The sequence below is a fragment of the Zosterops lateralis genome, assembly GCF_965231275.1.
Source record: "Zosterops lateralis genome assembly, chromosome: 1".
In the NCBI taxonomy this organism is placed as follows: Eukaryota; Metazoa; Chordata; class Aves; order Passeriformes; family Zosteropidae; genus Zosterops; species Zosterops lateralis.
The window spans coordinates 25,851,039-25,867,334 of record NC_139762.1 but is presented as its reverse complement, the minus strand read 5'-3'; the positions used below and the strand labels follow the sequence as shown (position 1 = coordinate 25,867,334).

The window sequence follows — 16,296 nt, the reverse complement described above, 5'->3', positions numbered from 1 at the left end:
AGATGAAGCAAAGGCAGATTGCTGCATGGAGGAAGTCTGGAGCCCTGAGGTGAGTTCTGCACCCCTTCTCCTGCACAGAGGAGAAAGATATTGGGGGGAGGGTGGAAGTGGAAGAAACATAGTTTGGGGGGGAACTTTGGTATGAGTGTACACACATCAGTGTGTACATCCCGGCAGAGGCGTACACGGCACACCCCAACATTCTGCATCACGCAGTCTTGGTCTGACACACTTCTTTTTGTACAACGCATATATATTTTTTCTAACGGAGCTGGAAGTCGCTGTACCCGCCTTTCCCGTGGGAGCCGCGGCAGGAGGCTGCAGGGAGCCCCAGGCTGGCCCGGTGCCGCCGTCCGGCGGGCGGGGCGGGGGCCGGGGCGGCAGCGCCGGGCCCGGGGGCGGGACGGGACGGGACGGGACGGGACGCGGCGGAGCCGGGGGCGGCCATGGGGAAGCTGCTGGTGGTGGCTCTCGTCGGGATAGCGGCAGCCTTGGTGGCGGAGCGGCTGCTGGCCTTTCGGTGGGTGAGCGGGTTCCGGAGCCCGGGTCCCGGTGCCGGGGGCGGGACGGGGCTGAGGCGACCCCGGGGGCGGGACGGGGCTGAGGAGACCCCCAGGTGCCCGGTGTGAGCCGAGCGGGGCGGCGGGCGCTGCCCTCTGCCCTCCGAGCGGGAGGACACCGCAGCTCCCGGCCGCGGGCACAGCCAGCGAACACCTGCCCTTGCATCAGGGCAGTGTCAGCCAGACGGGAGGGGCTCCTCATCGTCATCACCATCATTGCCGTCAACGTTATCAAGGGAAACGTTTCTTCCCAGAGAAAAATACAGGCACTGTGATGCCCTTTTCATCCGGTTTCGGCATAAAGTAACATCGGGACCGTTTATGCAGCTAAACGCTCTTTGCACTGAGTGGATGTGAAATCCTCTCCAGGATGACGTTAGGAGCAAGGGAGACAAGGGGAGAAGGTGCCCTGGGGCTCGGAGGCAGTACCTCTGTTTTTATAGAGCCTGCAATTAGCGGGAGTGTGCCAAAAGCACTGTCTGTGAATTTACCTCTTCTCCTGCTGACTGGCCAAGCAGTAACCCCAAATCAGCTGGCCAGAAACTTGGGTTATGTTCTGCCAAAGCTGAGCTCTGGATAACAGTAGCCCCTATGTACATGAGTTTTCCTCTGATGGAACACAGACTGGTTATCCTAAATTGTAATCTCGCCTGCTGTGAGCTGAAATGCCCACCCATGTCATGCTCCATATCACACAGCTCATGCCATGAGGTATGAACGTGAACACGGGTGTTACAGCAGCTTCTGTCCTGAAAACTCCCAGATGTGTAACTAGTCCTTTCAGGTCACCAAAGTGATGCTGAATTACTGTATTGGAAGGTGACTGAGTCATTATAATTTTCCTTACGTTCACAAGGACTCCAAATGCCTCATTTCAAAGCAATGACATCCAGCTAATTGAACTTTGGTTAGATAGTAATTGCATCTAATTACAGAAGGAGAGCTTTACTGCCTGGACCCTGGTATCTGGCACAGATGATGACCACATTAAATCCACCACAAGTGTTATTGATGGTAGCCACGGTGGCAGTGGGGCCCTCCTGTCCTGGAGATGCATAAGCTGGGATAGTAGAACTGGAAGACACTCCCAGGCTTTAGTGGGGTGAGCCATTTCAAAGTGCTGTGAAGAGCAGGGGACTCCACCTCTCCTCCAAACTGAATGAACAAATGAAACATTAGGTATCTGGTAAAGGAGGATCTCTGTGAAGAAACAGGATCACCCTGTTTCTGTAACTCTCTGTGGGTTTTTCCTGTGTGCTGTGTTTTCTGCAAACTGCAATGTACCAGCAGTCTTAAGACAGTTGCCAAGTTTGGAAACACACAACTTCAGATTACAAAGTACTCTAAAAGTAATTTAACACAGTCTTGAGAGGAGAAACTGTGGGTGGTGTTAGCTCTTGCCAAGGGTCTCTTTTATTCATCCCCTACTCAGAGGGCAGGAATCCAGCAAAGACTTTCTGCAGTTCCTTCTGAATTTGTAAAAAAACCCAGAATCAAATCCCAAAAGATTCATGATTGGTTAGTCTAGAGATGAGGAAAACTAAAAGAGAGAAAGGTCTTTGAATACACAATGGGTTCCTTTTGAAGGAAAGGGAAGGCCTGTGGTCTGTGTCCCATGAAGCAGGACAGCAGGTGGAGGGCTGAAACTGGAACGAGAAACTGTGAGGGAAAAGGTGCCATGCACTGCAGTTGCACCAAGTATCAAAAACTCTCGGTTTCTTCGAAATCGCATCCGGCACATATTGCAGGTCCTCCATATTCCAGGCTGTTCTTAGTATGGCCAGTTAGTAATCTAGGCCATCTGGCTGCGTGGCTGAGGCTGTCTGAGCAAGATAAACTGACACATTTTGGAAAAGCCTCTATATATGCTGCAGGCTTGTGACTGGTGTCCTTTTGAATTACTCTCATTCCAGCCCATGAAGTGTTTCCCTGGGAATGCTGTCGGGATATCATCATCCCTTGCTGGCTGCTGGCTGAGTTCCTGCTGTGATTTTGGCTCAGGGTGGCTTGCAGCCTGCCTGAGAAAAGCTGATGAAAATAGGGAAGGGAAAAGCCCTAAGCAGGCAGCAGTGCAAACTTCAGGCAGGATTGCCCCGAGCCACCCTCGAAGGCTCGGTGGGCTTTGCTGTGCCAGGATGCCAGTGGGTAAGGGGGCAGCTGATATCCCTCCTGAGATCCTGTGCTGCTTTTGGGCTGGGAGCCAGTGTGATTCTCTGTCAGTATTCATGTGCTGGGAGAGAGGGCTTGGGAGGGTAAAAATGCAGGGCTGACATACCATACAGTGCTCAACTGTATCACATATTTTTCATATCACTGACCGATACTACTGTTTAGTTTATGTTTATGCCTAAAACTATTACATAAACATGGCAAGGTTTTGGTATGGGATCTTTATGTTCAGAATTTCCTGTGGTTGCAGCAAAAGCCTCAACACATGTGTATGATAGTCATGCAAAGGAGTTACTACGTTAGGTTAAATGCTTCCTTATAGGCAAAAAAAAAAAAAAAAAAAAAAAAAAAAAAAAAGAAATATTCTAGCACACTAGAATACATAGAAATGCAACATATTTTCTTGTGTCGCTATGGGTCAAACCTCCTGGTTGTGAGATGCCGTTCATACAGATTTGCAATCAACTTGGAATGGAGGAAATGGAGAAACACAAACTTGTGTGTGGCTGGCTGTATGTTTGCCCAGTGAAGTATGAGCCAGAGGTGGAATTTCATGTGCATTCATGACTGAAATAAGCACTGATGAAGGTTAATGCTTGGGGTGGTTACCAGGAGAGAAGAGGAGGGGACAGAGTAATTGTTGAAAACCATACTACCAAGTCCTGCTTGTTGTAAGGAAATGAGTAGTCCTGCCTTGCAACAGTGCTATTGCTGTTTTTGAACGTAGACAAAAAATGAAGAAAGTGCAACAGCTGGTGGCCCGCTTACCAAAAACAGGCAGTGGGTTGCAGCAGAAGATTGCCCTCTCCTTGTGAAATGTTGGTCCTAACTGCAGGGTGCTTCTATATTTAGGTGTCTGAAACCTGAAGAAAGTATGGTTATGTTGTCATCTGAGCTGCAGTGGGTCATGAAAGCTTGTTGCTGAAGCCCATGAACAAAATGAAGTTTCTGAAGTTACTAGTGTAGAAGAATACTTAATCCTTGGTCATGTGTAACCATTCCAGTGATTTGGAGCAGTTGCTGTTGGTTCTGGAGTTTGCTTATTCAGTATTTTACAGCTGATTTGTTGCTGCAATATGGCAGACAATAAAACCAAAAACTAGGAAAGGTACCTGTTTTAAAACTGGCTGTGTGCTATTTAACCCTGCTCTTTCCTCTTGCAGGAACAGACTCAATGCTTCACGGGAAGTAGCCCCAGTGAGCCTCCCGAACTGCCGGCTCATTAAAGGGATCGGTACGTGCTTAAAATAACTGAGTGCATTGCTTTTGTCCAGCCTTCCTTTGTAATGGCTTCTGAAAGCCAGCTTCCAAGCCTGATCCCAAAAACAAAGTGCTGATTTGACTTTCATTTGCTACTTGGACTCGGAAATAGAGAGAAACTGCAGGAAGAAAATGGTGCTGAAAAACTAGTTTGGTATAAGTTGGTATTTAGCTTGTTTTTCTTTTCTTGAAATTGGGTACCTTGCAAACACTTCTCCTTTGCTAAGCCACTTAGGAAATGATTTGGCTTTCAGATGAGGGTGTGCTGGCTCTTCAGGCAGGTACCTACATGTGGCTGTCAGCTGGTGACAGATGGAGATGGGAAATGCTGCAAGGGTGGAAGCTTTAGGGGAGGGTCACAGGCACAAGGCAAGGGAGAGGCTGCTAAATGCCAGCCAGGATGTCTCTCCTTAGGGCCGCGTTTTGGGGATACTTCAGAGCCGGCAGGTGCCATGGTGCCGGTGGCAGGCTGGAGCTCGGCGCGGTTGCGCAATGCAGCAGTGCGGTTCCAAAGAGCAAGGGGTCATGTTTGTCATCTTAGTCTGGTTTGTAGAGAGGTTTAACAGAGTGCCTGAAATGTTGACTTTGTACTTTGGGCCATGTGTTTAACACACAGCAATATTTCTGTCTTGGTTTTTTTTTTATCTCTATTTAGGAAAACAAGTTTATAAAATGGATAGCTTTGAAATTCATTGCTTTTTTGTGTCTCCTTTTCTCCCCAAAAAACTCAACGCAGGCTTGATGGCTAAGGATTTTCCCCTTGTTAGCATTTTTTGGAAATGTCTTAAATTATGTTGAAATTTGTCTGGATTTTTCATGTGTAAAAAGTCATTGGATGAGCTTTTACAGCCTTGCCTTTGAGCTTGCTGAGTCAGTGAGTTGATTTCAAAAATCTTGTTTCTTCCTTGTGTCAGGATTCAAACATCTTTATAAGTCAAATTGCTGCTATGAATGTGTATATGCAGAGTTTCTGTGCTTGAAAATAAGTACAGAAAAAATTGCATTAAAAAAAACTTCCAGCTCTTCTAGATTAAGCTGTAATTTACTCATACAAGACTATGAATGATGCTTATTTGATGGTGATTAATATAAAATAATTTCTGAGTAATTTTTTAAGCATATCACTGTTGCAATCTTTATCAGACTTTCTTGCACCATGATTGTTCTGTTGAGAAAAGAAGGAAACCTGGAGAAGACAAATAGAGCTGTGTTTCATTTCTGAATAGTATCTTGGTTTTTGTGCCTGACATTTACATGCAGATTAGGTTATTTCTGAGAACCTATCTGCTTGGAGGCTGTGGATCCATTTACAGATCTTCATTTCTGCTTCTTGCTGGCTCCTCGAATGCTGTCACTTCACACAGAGAACTGCACCTTGCCTTGCCTTTGCTCTGCAGTTTGCTATTTGTTAGAAAAGTAAAAACACCAAACTTAGTTTAGCAGGTCCAGTGTGACAGAAAAGGAAGTAACAAAGGATTGTGCTAACTTAAAAGTTGGCATGTTCACTCAAACATCTTCTAAAACTCATTTGCTGTGACTTGGGGGGCTTATATCACTCAGGGTGACCGAGGATCCCTAAAGCTTAAGTGCTGCCCTGGTAGTACCATTCAGACATGGGGTTCTGCTGTACCTGGATCTGTAAGGTTGCTTGCATGGGTGACTTTGTGTAAGGGGGTCTTTGTATGGGGACATCTTGGACTCCTAGGCCTTTTTCCTTTAAAATGCTAGGATAAAGCTGAATAAACAATCTGTCTTTATTTTGATGTTTCAGTCAGTCCTTCTGAACTCTTAAATGCCACATAGGTCCCAGAGCTGGATCAGCTGGATCTGAGCAAAATAATCTTAAACTATCCATTCTGTAGGTAGAAGAACAGATCTCTGGTACAATCTATGAATTATAAATGATGGATCTACAGTAAGTGCAGCAAACACAGGGTGAATGGAAGGCTTCTCTTGTGGGCCTGTTTCATTTGGCACACTTGCATCTTTTCTGCATCTTTTTAAAGAATTTAATCTATTCTGCTTTTCAAATAGTGTGCAATATATGCACACTCTTTGAAAAGCAGAATGCAAACAGATGCAAACACTGAACAAACAAAAATTGCAGCTTGTCCTAAGCCTTATTCACAAATATGTAGGAAAGATTATATGTAGAATAAACACTAGCTTCTGAGTTTTATTGATGTTTCATCATGTTACTTGTTTATAATAAACTAACCATATCTCCTGTACTAATTCCTGAACTTCAAGAAGCTACTACAGAAGTTACTAGAAATACTCGTATCTTGGAACAATTCGTGGGATATGGCAAAACAGTGTCACACTTTTGGACATGAAATCCAGAATTTTCTTTTTTTTTTTTTTTTTTTTTTTTTTTTTTTTTTTTGGTTAGATACACCTGCAGAATACATCATACTAAGATAAAATAAAGAACAATAAAAAGCCAACATTTCTAAAGTAGGCAGCAGTTTTTCACACTAACTTTTTATTTTTCTTAAATGCCAGCTCTTCAGATAATCAATCCCATGTACAAGCTGGGCTCAGTGATACACTTGAACAACATAGTGCATATAAATGATACCTAAGGAGTCAGCTCCTAACTCTCCTGGCCCGTAGAGAGCCTGCGGCAGCATCTCAGAGCCCTCCCAAAACAGGGTGTGCAGGAGAGTCCCTGAGCTCCCCTGTGCCGGCTGTGCCTGCAGCCAGTCCTTGGCGGCGCTGGCTCAGCAGCGCTGTGCTGAGTCAGCATTCCACTGCTCTCCTGACACCACTCGCTTCGGCACATTCCGGGATCTGGCCATGGAGCGCCCAAAATGTGCTTTGCTGGGCAGTTTCTCCTGAAGCATTTGGGTGCAGGGCTCTCAGTGCGCTCCTTCCACCGGAAACTTGTAGTTTGTAATTATCTACTCCCAATTAGCCTGCTCGTCTTTCTGCTTGGCAGCCTCACTGATTCAGTAGCGATAAATGATTATATCTCTGTTTATTCACTCACCAGTGTGTGCTGCCAATAAAAGCTGTCTGTCCAGCTCATGTCACCATGGCAATTGAGCCTCTCAGCATTTATTTATGCTGTTAGCCTCGCAGCAATCCTGGGAAGTGGAGAATTGCCACTAACCTCATTTTATAAATTAACCCAGAACTGGAGAGACTGGGGCAAAGCAAAGGAGTTTGGGGCTTAAACCAGACTGTAAACTGAGCTGAGGAAAAAAAGTGCCCAGATTCAAACCTTTAATGGGAAAATACACATCAGTGCAGAGGTTGTCTCCTGGCTGAGTTAGTCAAAATGCAGAACCTGAACCCAGGAATGGGATAACAGCCAACCCCTCCCAAAATGCATCTTCAGTCTTTTTGCTCTTCAGACGGCAGGGAAACTCTGCTCCTTGCTGCCATGGGTTGGAGCAGGAACTTGCTGATGCTGAGGAGGAGCTGGTCCTGGCCAGAAGTGAGAAGTTCTGCCACTGCATCTTCCCAGAGCTGAGCCGGGGAGGAACTTTCCTGCATGGGTGAACTTGGGGTTCTGGTTTCTCTCCACAGAGGCTGTCAGTGATCACAGGATAAATTACAGCCCAGCCAAACCACTGCTTGGATAAATAGGAGTTGTTTAAAAGCAAAGAATAAACCCAACTCAAATTTGTAGGTGCTTCCTTGGGAGGAGGTGTTGAGGTGCAAGGGATTGTGTGACCCATGCAGGCTCACATGTGTGGTTATGGCAAAGCAGGAGGGAGTGTAGAGACATGGGACAAGCTGGGTGGAAAAACCTTGTGTTGATGGCTCTGAGAAAGAAAACCTGCTGAAGAATTTTCTTTAAGCAAATGCTCCTGAGTGGTTTTCCTCATCATCTGGAAAGTAGCTTTGTGAGGAATGCTGGTTTTGCTGGTGATTTGGAGAAGAGAGGGGAGGCTTTTCAGGGGAGTGGTGGAAACATTGGATGGCAAATGGGCTTCAGCATTGGACTAAAAGCTCTTTGGAGAGTGCTTGATGAAAGCCTAAAATTGCTCTAGTGTTCTTACTAAAGGGCTTTTATTTTATCTTTCTTTCTTAGCAGGGAAAAATATTACAGGAGCTACAGGAACTGGCAATATTGGAAGTGATTACCTGTAGCTGAAAGTAAGGTCTAACTATGAAAGCCCTTAGCTGTTATAGATATAGTAGGTTCTCTGTCACTTGAGAGCTTTAACTAAATATTTGGCAATCCATCTTTGTGAAGTGTCCCAGTTCAATCAGGAGAATTGGTGTGCACAGTTCCCACAGCTGCCTTATGCAAGCCTGATGCCTGAGTCATGGGTATGGTCCTGCCCTGGAAATCTCCATGCCCACATTAATTTCTTGCTGCAGAACACATCCTCAGGAGCTGGTGATTCATCCCACACCTGGTGATTCATCTCACAACATCTGGGGGCACATGGAGCTGGGTAGGAGACTGCCTGGCCACTGCAGGGACATCCCTGGGACCCCAAAAGAGGTGAAGCCCCATACTATTTCCTAGCCCATCGTGTTGTCTTCTGCTACCACTTTTAAGTGTGATCTTTTCCACCAAACTTCATCATGTGTGCAGTCATATCAGAAAAGGTCATTCATGAGAGTTCAAATTGTACTTAAAAGGAGTTTTTTTTCAATGGGCTTAATGTCACCTGAAAACCCCTGTTTATCTCTGTTTTGCAGAAGCTGGTTCAGAAGACATCGATATACTTCCCAATGGACTGGCTTTCATCAGCTCTGTAAGTTCCCATATCAACTCCCCATACTGTGGCTTGCCTGCTTCCTTATCTGCAGAAGCCACAGGTGAAAACAGCAGGAGGGGCTCTTTTCTACAAGGCTGGCTGGCTCCCAGAGAACAGCCCAGTCTTGTGTTGGCTTAGCTGTCACTCCCCTCTGTTTGAGCAAGCATGCTTCTGGACACAGAAGTGGTGTTGGTGGCTCTGACATAGGTATCCTATTGCACTGACTTACTGGACTTTCTTTCATGTTGTTTCACTGAAATGTTGAAATGTCAATCCTCTGCCATGTTAAGATGACGTGTCATTTCCCTAACTTTAAAAAAAATTAAATTTTATGTATCGATTTTGCTGTTTCTGATTTTTTTAGCATTTAGGAGATAGGTTTTCCGCCTTTTCTTTGCAATTAGGATGGCTGGTGATTATTTTCTAAAACAAAAGCTGATGTTTTCATCTATGTGCTCCAGGGGCACTGAGGTAATGATAAGGTTGTAAAATCCATGCCAGGAATTGTGAGCTGTTGCATTGCTGCTGTTTCCCATGGCTTCACCATGTGTGATGCAGTCAGTGGTGCTGGACTGCCAGTTTGTCCCCACAGTGCGTCACTTTAGAGACACACAAGATGTGACTGCAGGGCGGGGCTGTGGTGCCTTGGCATGGCTCCTTGTGTCCCCAAAGAGCCTGCTCCCTCTGCCAGGGGGAGGAGCAGAGCCAGTCCCTGCATCTCCCTCACAGCTCAGCAGGCTGAAGCAGAGAAACATCCTCATGTGTGCTTGCAAGTCCCATCAAGGCTCCAGCTTTTTCAGCCCTGTGATGCGCTTGCTTACCTTTTGTCCAGGAATTATTTTATGTTTGGATTTTACAGGGCTTGAAATATCCAGGATTAAAGAGCTTTGCTCCAGATAAGCCAGGTGAAATATTTTTGTTGGATTTGAATGAGGACAATCCCAGAGCAGTGGAACTGAGAATCAGCCGAGGGTTTGATCTGGCGTCGTTTAACCCTCATGGAATCAGCACCTATGTAGACAAAGGTAAAAAGCTCGAGATGGTGGCAAATACCAGCCTAGACAGCATAATCAGGAATCCCTTTGAGGCCTTGCCCTGCACCCCAAATTGGTTGCTCTTTCTGGGAGACAAAAAGATTTGGGGTTTTTTACCTTTGTTTTGCTCTTTTCTAAATGTCAGTTGCTACAGGAAAGACACTTGCACATAATTTCAGTCTGTCTGAAACAGAAAGATGCCCTGGATATTAAAAGGAAAGAGAACATGGTAAAAGTTAGAGTTGAAAACCACAGAAAATTAATTTTACATTTACATCTGTCTCACACTGGGTTCAAATGTTGTGAGGAGATATATCCTTCACTGACTAGTAGTGCCCAGAATGGAAACTTCTGTGGCAAAACAGTAAATTATTAAATCTCTGTAAATTACCAAAACCTCCATAACTCTTTGGCCAAGCCAAGTTCTCTTCTCCAAGATATGTTCTCCTATGTCAGGCTCTGATTACCAATAAAGTATTTTTTTCCTTGTCCTTTCACTGGGGGTTTTAGCAGAGCAATTAGAATTCTGCAAATATAAAGAGAACAATTGCTGCAGCTTGGCCTGCATCCCCATACAGTCACCCTTTAAGGAAAGGTGTTGCATAAGTCAGTGGTGGTGCACCCCAGTGGTGCAGGGTCCTACCAGAAGTGCTGGGCAGATGGGCTGCAGCCTTGCATAGAATGCAGGAGAAGGATGCTCTATCCGCTGTCCCACGGGATGTGGTAGACAAACGCAGGAGTCCAAACTGCCTTGGGCACAAACCCTTCTTTCAGCTGACTGGGGCTGTTTCACAGATTGCAAAACCCAGTGGATTGGGTATGAGATGGAAGAAACAGTAAAACTCTAGTTAACACAGCAGTTCCCTGTAGAGCCAGCCTCGGAGAAAATCAGCTGGAGATCTGGATCCAGTTGCAGAGGCATCTTGCAGAATGTGGGTACTTGTCCCTCTGTCTGCCAAGCCAGGAGACAAATGCACCAAACTCAGCATGTGCTGTGTACTCGAGGCTGCCTCAGGGCTGGGGGTGCTCAGCCACACAAACTGTTGCAGAGAATTCAGCTGTTTGCATTTCTTTTTCAAGATGACACCGTGTACCTCTTTGTTGTGAACCATCCCCACCTGAAGAGCACAGTAGAATTGTTTAAATTTGTAGAAGATGACAATTCTCTTTTACACCTGAAAACCATTCGACATGACCTTCTGACAAGGTATTGAACTCAAATACAGCCTTCCCCCAGATCAGACTGCATTGATGAAATCCAATGCAGGATGATTTTTGGGTTTAGGCTGTTATTAATTTGAGATATTTCCTCCTTAAACCTGTTTCTCTTATTGATTACTTCTCATCTGTGTAATCAAAAGCAGTGTTTCTCCAATCTCTTCTCTAAATTAGATTTTTAATAGCTGTATCACTAAATTAGTCTTAAGCGCTGCTGTGATTGATGCCAGTGAATTAGCTTGGCATCCATTTCTCCTTCGTTCATGTAACCCACGCTCAGGTCATTGCAGATATGAGTCTTCAGATACTTTATTCTCTGGATTTCCCACACTGTAAAAATAAACAGACATTTAGCTTTTTCTGGTTTTCATTTTTTTAAAAATACAAAATCTTTTTGTTATGTCCTACTGCAATATGATTGTAAAATAAACAGCCAGATTGATAAAATTGTCCCAATACCTACTTGTTCTGTTTTCTACTTGGATGTAAATAATAATAATAATAATTTCCATGTACTATCTCTAGCTGATGCCCTATGGTCCTATTCAGGTCTCAGCACTGCACAGTCCTGGCTCATAGAAAATAAAAGTAAAAAGAATCTAAATAATTTGGTGACTACTTGAAGTTCATGTATAATTGCAGCCTCTTTATGGGTATTGATGACCATGTCAAAACTGTATTCTGGGCAGTCCTAAAATGCTCCTTCATACCTCTCATTTAATTATTTTTTTATCTCTCCATCTCTTTATTTTTTTTTTAGTGTGAATGATGTAGTAGCCATGGGACCAGACAGCTTCTATGCTACCAATGACCACTACTTCTCTGACTTCATCTTGATGTTCTTAGAAATGTTCTTGGGTTTAACCTGGTCAAATGTTGTTTACTACAGTCCAAAAGAAGTTAAAGAAGTAGCATCTGGGTTTTATTCAGCCAATGGAATTAACGTTTCACCTGACAAAAAGTGAGTTTCTCCTTACATTAGGTTTTGTTTGATCACACAGAAGTATCTGGAGATCCTAATTTGTGCATGTGGTACCTCTGTGGTCAGAGATTTGAACTGGTTTATGTAAGGCAAGGTGATGCCTGCACAACACAAGTAATGCAGAGTGTTTTTAGCACAGAAGTTTTGTGTCCCAGTGTTTAGCAGCAATGTTTGCTGCATGGTGTGGTATCTTATAGGCAATAAGGTAAGCAATAAGCTGCATTTTAATCAGCTGATCCAGGAGTTTGTGTGTCTTGCTTGCAAGGATTAATGGGGCAAGATTTCTGCAAGCAGGGAGTGCTCTAAAGTCCTACATCTGTACAACTGAATCAACAAGTCCTGTGGTGTAGACAGGTGATATTAAAAAAAAAAAATCATAATTGTGAGTTTCTGGTTCCAAGGCTTATTTCAGTGTTGTAATGGAAAAACTGGCACAGTGTGAAGCTACAGTGGGACCTCATCAGGTTGGCTTCATCGCCCTGTGGCTGGCTTGCAAAGTCTGTGTGTGTGTGTGTGCTTGCACAGGAGGAACTGTCTGGTTTTGGTGTCTGCTTACTAATATGCATTAAAAGACGCTTTTCTGTCTCTTGAAGGTACATCTATGTTGCAGATATATTGGATCACAATGTCTATGTCATGGAAAAACACGCTAACTGGAGTTTAACCCATGTAAAGGTAAGGTGCTGCTGTTCTATAAAAAAAGAGGCAGATGTTGATTTTGGACAGAATAGTTTTGATGAATGCTTGAGATTTCAGCATGATCATCTGTAAAGTTCTTGTCTGGGTGGCTCCTGCTGTGGGTTTGTAGAGGTGCCTGCACACCCCATTACAGAGCCTCAGGTCTTCTACCCTCCCACCAACAACCAGGGAGGAATCCTTAGGTATGTTGTTGAGCTGTAGTGGAAGTCTGCCTCAGGCACTGCGGGTCAGAGCACTGAAAACATCCACAGACTGTAGGTGTGAATGAGCTGATGGGGGAAGCTCAGAGCAGCAAGCAGGTTTCTCACAGTGCAGGGGTGGGGATGATGCATACCAGGGGAAGAGAAAAACAGAAGTGAGGGGAAAAGTATTTCTTTAAAAATATATCAGTCTAAGTTATGTCAGATGAGACAAGTCTGTTGTTTATGTTCTAGTTTACTTCCAGGATTTCTGATAAATTTAACTTTTTGTTTTTCCTCTATGTTGGATAGACGCTGCAGCTGGACACTCTGGTCGATAACTTATCTATTGACCCTCACACTGGGGACATCTGGACAGGATGTCATCCCAATGGGATGAAGCTGTTCTACTATGATCCTGAGAATCTTCCTGCATCTGAGGTGCCTTTTGGGAGACATCACTGGTCTCTCAGCTATGTCTGTGCCAATAAGCTGTTTTGTTCAAATTATGCTGGTATAACTTAACTGCATTTCATAGAAAGTGCCTGACACAAAGTGTCTTTGTTAAAGCAAAGACCAAGCTGGCTTCTGCTCTCAAGTCAGAGCCTAAACAGCATATACTCACTAACAAACACCTATTTAGATCCTTGGGCAACAACTAAATAATTTCCAACCAGTAGCTCAGTCACTTTGGACTCCTCAGGGTGCTTTCTGTGCAGCTGTGGACATGCACTCGGAATCTGATGAACTGCATTAATTACCAAGCCAGCACCTCTTTTTCAAACTGCACATAACTGACTGAGTGCAAAGCATGACCAGAAACGTTTCCACAGGAATGATTAATCTGTGCAAGTGTAGTTTATCTGTAGGTAACACTGCAATTCTTGTTTCTCTCAAATCAGTGAGGTACTGGCATTCGGGTGATAGTGGCTATGAGTGCAGCTGGCTGCTGTCCATTTGATTTCAGCTTTGTCCAAAGCTCCTTGTAAGACACTTCTCAAAATTACCATGTTCAATAGCAATAGATTTATGACACTAGGCAGTTTACTGAGTTGTTTATTCTGTCTGTCTGAAAAAAAACATAAAGTAAGAATATACTAACTAACTCTTAGTCTGGGAAAAAAGTGCATATTCCTAGTGGTGGGGATGACTGCCTTACTTCCTTACAGATGTTGCATGACAACTTAAAAAAAAAAAAAAAAAATCAGTGTTCATGAACTGTGCTTCACTGAAGGCCCTCGGACAGGAATCCCATGGGTGCAATTATCAGCAGCTAGTCATCCTAACTTATTTGTTTAAGTTAACATGCTGATGCTCCCCCTATCCCTGGAGTATTTTCACCTATGACCATTTCAATAGATGTATTCTCCTGCTCTGGCAGGTCCTGCGCATCCAGAACATCCTCTCGGAGGAGCCTGTGGTGACACGTGTCTATTCTGACAACGGCTCTGTGCTGCAGGGAAGCTCAGTGGCATCCATCTACGGGGGGAAACTGCTCATTGGCACAGTCTTCCACAGAGCTCTCTACTGTGATCTATAGCTTGTCACGGGCAAGCCCTGCTGCTGTGGAAAGGATTTAATTCCTTGGAAACTCACTTAGTTTCTCCTAGATCTGCTAACAAAAAGACTGTTCCAATAAAGGTTAACTACAGTAATGGAAATGTATTTTAGCCTTCCTCTCCAAAACGAGACTTCTACGCAATAGTAAAGGAAATGGAATTGAAGGTGAGAAATTAGTTTGTCTGTGTAATGGGGAGGACCCCATATTGTTAACAGAGGGTAACCTTGAAGTTCAGTTTCAGATTGCAAATGACTAAACTGTCAGACACTGAACAATGTGATGGCTGGATTTCTGGTTTGTTGTTTGGTTGTTCTTTTCCCCATGAGAAAACCGATTTTGTAAATGAGAATTGCTGACTGCTAGTATGGTGTGCATTCTTGTCACTGACCCCTGGGCCTTCCCAGGGACTGTGCTAGGGGTTTTTCTTCCAAACCTTCCTGTTGGCTTTCCCTAATGCTTCCAAAATAACTGGAAGGAGAATAAATATTATTTCAGTCTCATTTATTTCCCTTTTCCCCTTGAAGCCATTTTCTAATGTTACTTCAGTTTTATAAATTTGTTTTAATCCGATGAGAAAAGAGTAGGAAATCACTTTCTAGAGATTTCTTATTGGGTCTTTCAAAGGGAGTTTAAAAAAGCTTTTTTTTTTTTTTCTCTTAAAGAGTGGGAAACATCTCCTGCACACCTTCAGCAGGAAGTGCATTAGCAGTTCCTATTGTCTGTCATCACAGGGGGAGCATTTCAGCATTTCTGGGTGCTTTGCAGTGGTCACACATGTTCTGTGTTTAACTTCAGCTGGTGTGGAGTTGATTCCTGTGGCACTGATGGATTCCTGTGGCACTGCTGTGCACCAGGCAGCCCTTCATGTTTACCTGGCATCAGTTACTGACATCTTGCACTGCCAAAAGCACCCCAGGTTTCCTTCAGCTAGTGTTTTTGGGATGATGTTAGCAGTCATTTGCAATGAACTGAACTCGGTGTCCTTTGAAGCTGGAACCCCTGGAGTGAGCTCTTCTTGCACATATGCCCTTACCCTCAGAGCAGCTCCTGCTGCGCTTTCTTGTCCTGAGTTCCCACCTGTGATCAGCTCTCCAGTTTTGTGAGAGTTGCTGATATTCAGCTAAGGCTCTGTGTTACATGTGGCATCTCTCCTGCTGGGGTTGCCACTGTGCTGCCTGCACCTGCCTGCACTGGCCCTTTTCAGCATCTTGGCAAGCCCCTCCAAATGGTGCCAACCAGACAGACATCCCTGAGGGCCACTAGCCTCTCTGCATCCTTCAGCTGATGCAGTAAATTTTCCTCACTTCAGTTTCCACCACTGTGGAGAAAAAAAAGACAGGCTTCTCCTGAAGTGCAGGCATGGGTGGAGAAAGAGCCAGTCCCTGAGTGCTGATTGCTAAGCTGGCTTTGCTGTTCCCTCCTGCTGCCTGCTCCAGCACCAGCCACAGCCCCTCTAATCTGAAGAGTACATAGAAAGTCCAGAAAACACAGGAAAGCTTATGGCTTTAAGACAGACCAAATAACCTGGTCTGTAGTGGCCCAAAAACTGAGATAAGAGGTGGAGTATGTGCAAACCCTCCTTTGTGTTTTGCTGTTCTGAGTGAGAAGAGGCAGTACTTACTGCAGGCTGAGGTTTGGGTGAGCAGAGGCCCTGAACAGTAGATGTGTCTACTGACACCTCTTGGCTCCTGCATCTTTCCTTTCTAACAAGCCTAATGGTTCTCACCCACTGGTAGGAAAAGAATAAGTGCCCCTTTCCAGAGCAAAGAGACAGCTCTAATGAGCAGGAAGTCATTGCAAGGGCTTGTGGCTGGGACTGTGTTGCTGTATAGGAAGGATGGGGTCATCCCCACTTCCTCTGCACAGCTGAGTGGGGTGTGGGTCTTGCCACATCACCTCCTGCCCCCAGAAAG

General features: G+C 44.7%; 1 protein-coding gene across 1 annotated transcript; it reads left to right on the top strand.

The window, feature by feature from the left end:
- The first annotated feature begins 410 nt into the window (after positions 1-410).
- On the top strand, positions 411-14,883 carry LOC310919372 (serum paraoxonase/arylesterase 2). Its single transcript, XM_083878706.1, has 9 exons — positions 411-520; positions 3,893-3,963; positions 8,652-8,707; positions 9,570-9,735; positions 10,825-10,951; positions 11,723-11,923; positions 12,538-12,619; positions 13,135-13,263; positions 14,204-14,883. Exons 1-9 carry the CDS (start codon positions 447-449, stop codon positions 14,360-14,362), a joined length of 1,065 nt encoding a protein of 354 aa, XP_083734832.1. The 5' UTR covers positions 411-446; the 3' UTR covers positions 14,363-14,883.
- Positions 14,884-16,296: the final 1,413 nt, after the last annotated feature.

Excerpts from the sequence above, each read along its gene's own strand:
- LOC310919372 (XM_083878706.1), top strand. The coding sequence starts at position 447 with ATGGGGAAGCTGCTGGTGGTGGCTCTCGTCGGGATAGCGGCAGCCTTG. Across the intron at positions 8,708-9,569 it reads GACTGGCTTTCATCAGCTCT|GGCTTGAAATATCCAGGATT; the intron begins GTAAGTTCCCAT and ends TGGATTTTACAG. Across the intron at positions 12,620-13,134 it reads GGAGTTTAACCCATGTAAAG|ACGCTGCAGCTGGACACTCT; the intron begins GTAAGGTGCTGC and ends TATGTTGGATAG.